The 1,610-nt window shown below is 43.4% G+C and overlaps 1 protein-coding gene across 1 annotated transcript; it reads right to left on the bottom strand.

Moving 5' to 3' along the window:
* Positions 394–1,539, bottom strand: LOC107606374 (zinc finger protein ZAT10). Its single transcript, XM_016308439.2, has one exon. It carries the CDS (start codon positions 1,366–1,368, stop codon positions 583–585), a length of 786 nt encoding a protein of 261 aa, XP_016163925.1. The 5' UTR covers positions 1,369–1,539; the 3' UTR covers positions 394–582.

The raw sequence follows: 1,610 nt of genomic DNA, 5'->3' as shown, positions 1-1,610 counted from the left end.
GTACTCAAAATTTTTGTAATTTTGCAAGAGGCTGAGTACAAAAATTAAAAGGTCAAGCATTTATAGGCTCCATACCTAAATTAAAAAGTGTTGATTTTATCATCCTGCAAACAAATCAAAACCTTTTAATTATTAATTTAATCAATTAATTTTAATTTTACGTGTAGATCCAGCTAGAAAACACGCCTTTGCATAGAGCCAGTAGGGTATAGGACGCACGTACTGCAGTTAATTAATTAAGGTTAACAGTTCCAACAGTAAAAATAAGCGCCAGACACAGAGAAAAGAAACACGCAGTTTTACTGTGATGACTATTTCACACGCGGAGGCATAGATGATTATATCACAGGAAAAACTATACATAAATATCCGATAAATTTAAAGAAATTAAAATTTAACAAATAAAGAAATTAAATTGAATTGAATTGACACGGTCAAGATACAATATTTCTAAGAACTAGCTAACGAGGTCTAAGTACTATGTATGTACATCAACAAATTTAATAAACCATCCTTAAAAAAACGCAACTAATTAAAGAAAAAAAAACTAAGAACTGAAGTAATAATTTGGAGAAATTGGATTCAATGGAATTGAGGGATTTCAATCTTCGGTAGGGTCAAGAGACGGGGCTTCTTCACCGGCAGAGGGCTGGAAACCTCGTCCTCCACGAAGAACTTGTTGGACAAATCTGGAAAAGCAGGCAGGTTGAGATCGAAGTCGCGATGGCTAACAGTGTGAGTAGACCCAACCCCTTCTGAAGCGGTAACGGCACTACCAGCAGCGGCCGATGCAGATGCAGCAGCGCCGCCATCGTAGTGGCAACGCTTGTGTCCTCCCAAAGCCTGTCCCGTTGGAAAAGACTTATGGCAGATGGAACACTCGTGAGCCTTGCCTCCGCCGTTGGATGCTTTGGAAACGGAACTGGTGGTGACGGCAGAGGAGGTTGAGTGATGGTCTTCGCCGCCAACGGTGGCAGCAGCGAACTTGCGGTGGCTGGCCTTGTGTCCACCGAGCGCCTGATAAGATGAGAAAGCTTTGTTGCAGACAGAGCACTTGTAGATGAGATTGGCGGTTGAAATTGGAGCCGACTCATCAACAGATGGAGCAGGAGAGGAGTGGGGCTTGGATGGGATGGCAGTGGCGGTGGCTGTGATTGTGGGGACGGTGGTGGTGCCGCGAGCAAGCATGATGAGGCAGAGAGCTAGGTACTCTTCCTCCGAGCAGTTTTGGGGCAGTTCCATTCTGTTGGCACGCTTCGAACGCTTTCTCTTAGCCCATGGTGCTTCCAAGTAGCTGAGATTATTGGTTTCTTCAAAGCTGAAGGAAGGTCCTGCAGCGGTGGGGGATTTTAGAGCTTCTAGTGCCATCTGAGCGAATGAAACAGAAATAGAAATAGAAATTGGTGATGAGAGAGGAGTTAGGTTGTTAGCCTTATAGTTCTAGTTGTTGCTCTTGTGTGGTTTGAATTTGAAGTGAGAATAGAATCGGGTAAATAACTATATATAAAGAGAGGGGGTGAGAGTTGGAGCTGAGAGAGGAAGTTGCGTGACGAGTGATGAGAAAGTAGGCGTACTGCCCAACTTATAATTGTACAATGAATTTGTTCAAG

The sequence above is a fragment of the Arachis ipaensis genome, chromosome B07 (assembly GCF_000816755.2).
Source record: "Arachis ipaensis cultivar K30076 chromosome B07, Araip1.1, whole genome shotgun sequence".
In the NCBI taxonomy this organism is placed as follows: Eukaryota; Viridiplantae; Streptophyta; class Magnoliopsida; order Fabales; family Fabaceae; genus Arachis; species Arachis ipaensis.
Note: the sequence above shows the minus strand (reverse complement) of the source record. Positions and strands in the feature narration are given on the sequence as shown.

Excerpts from the sequence above, each read along its gene's own strand:
- LOC107606374 (XM_016308439.2), bottom strand. The coding sequence starts at position 1,368 with ATGGCACTAGAAGCTCTAAAATCCCCCACCGCTGCAGGACCTTCCTTC.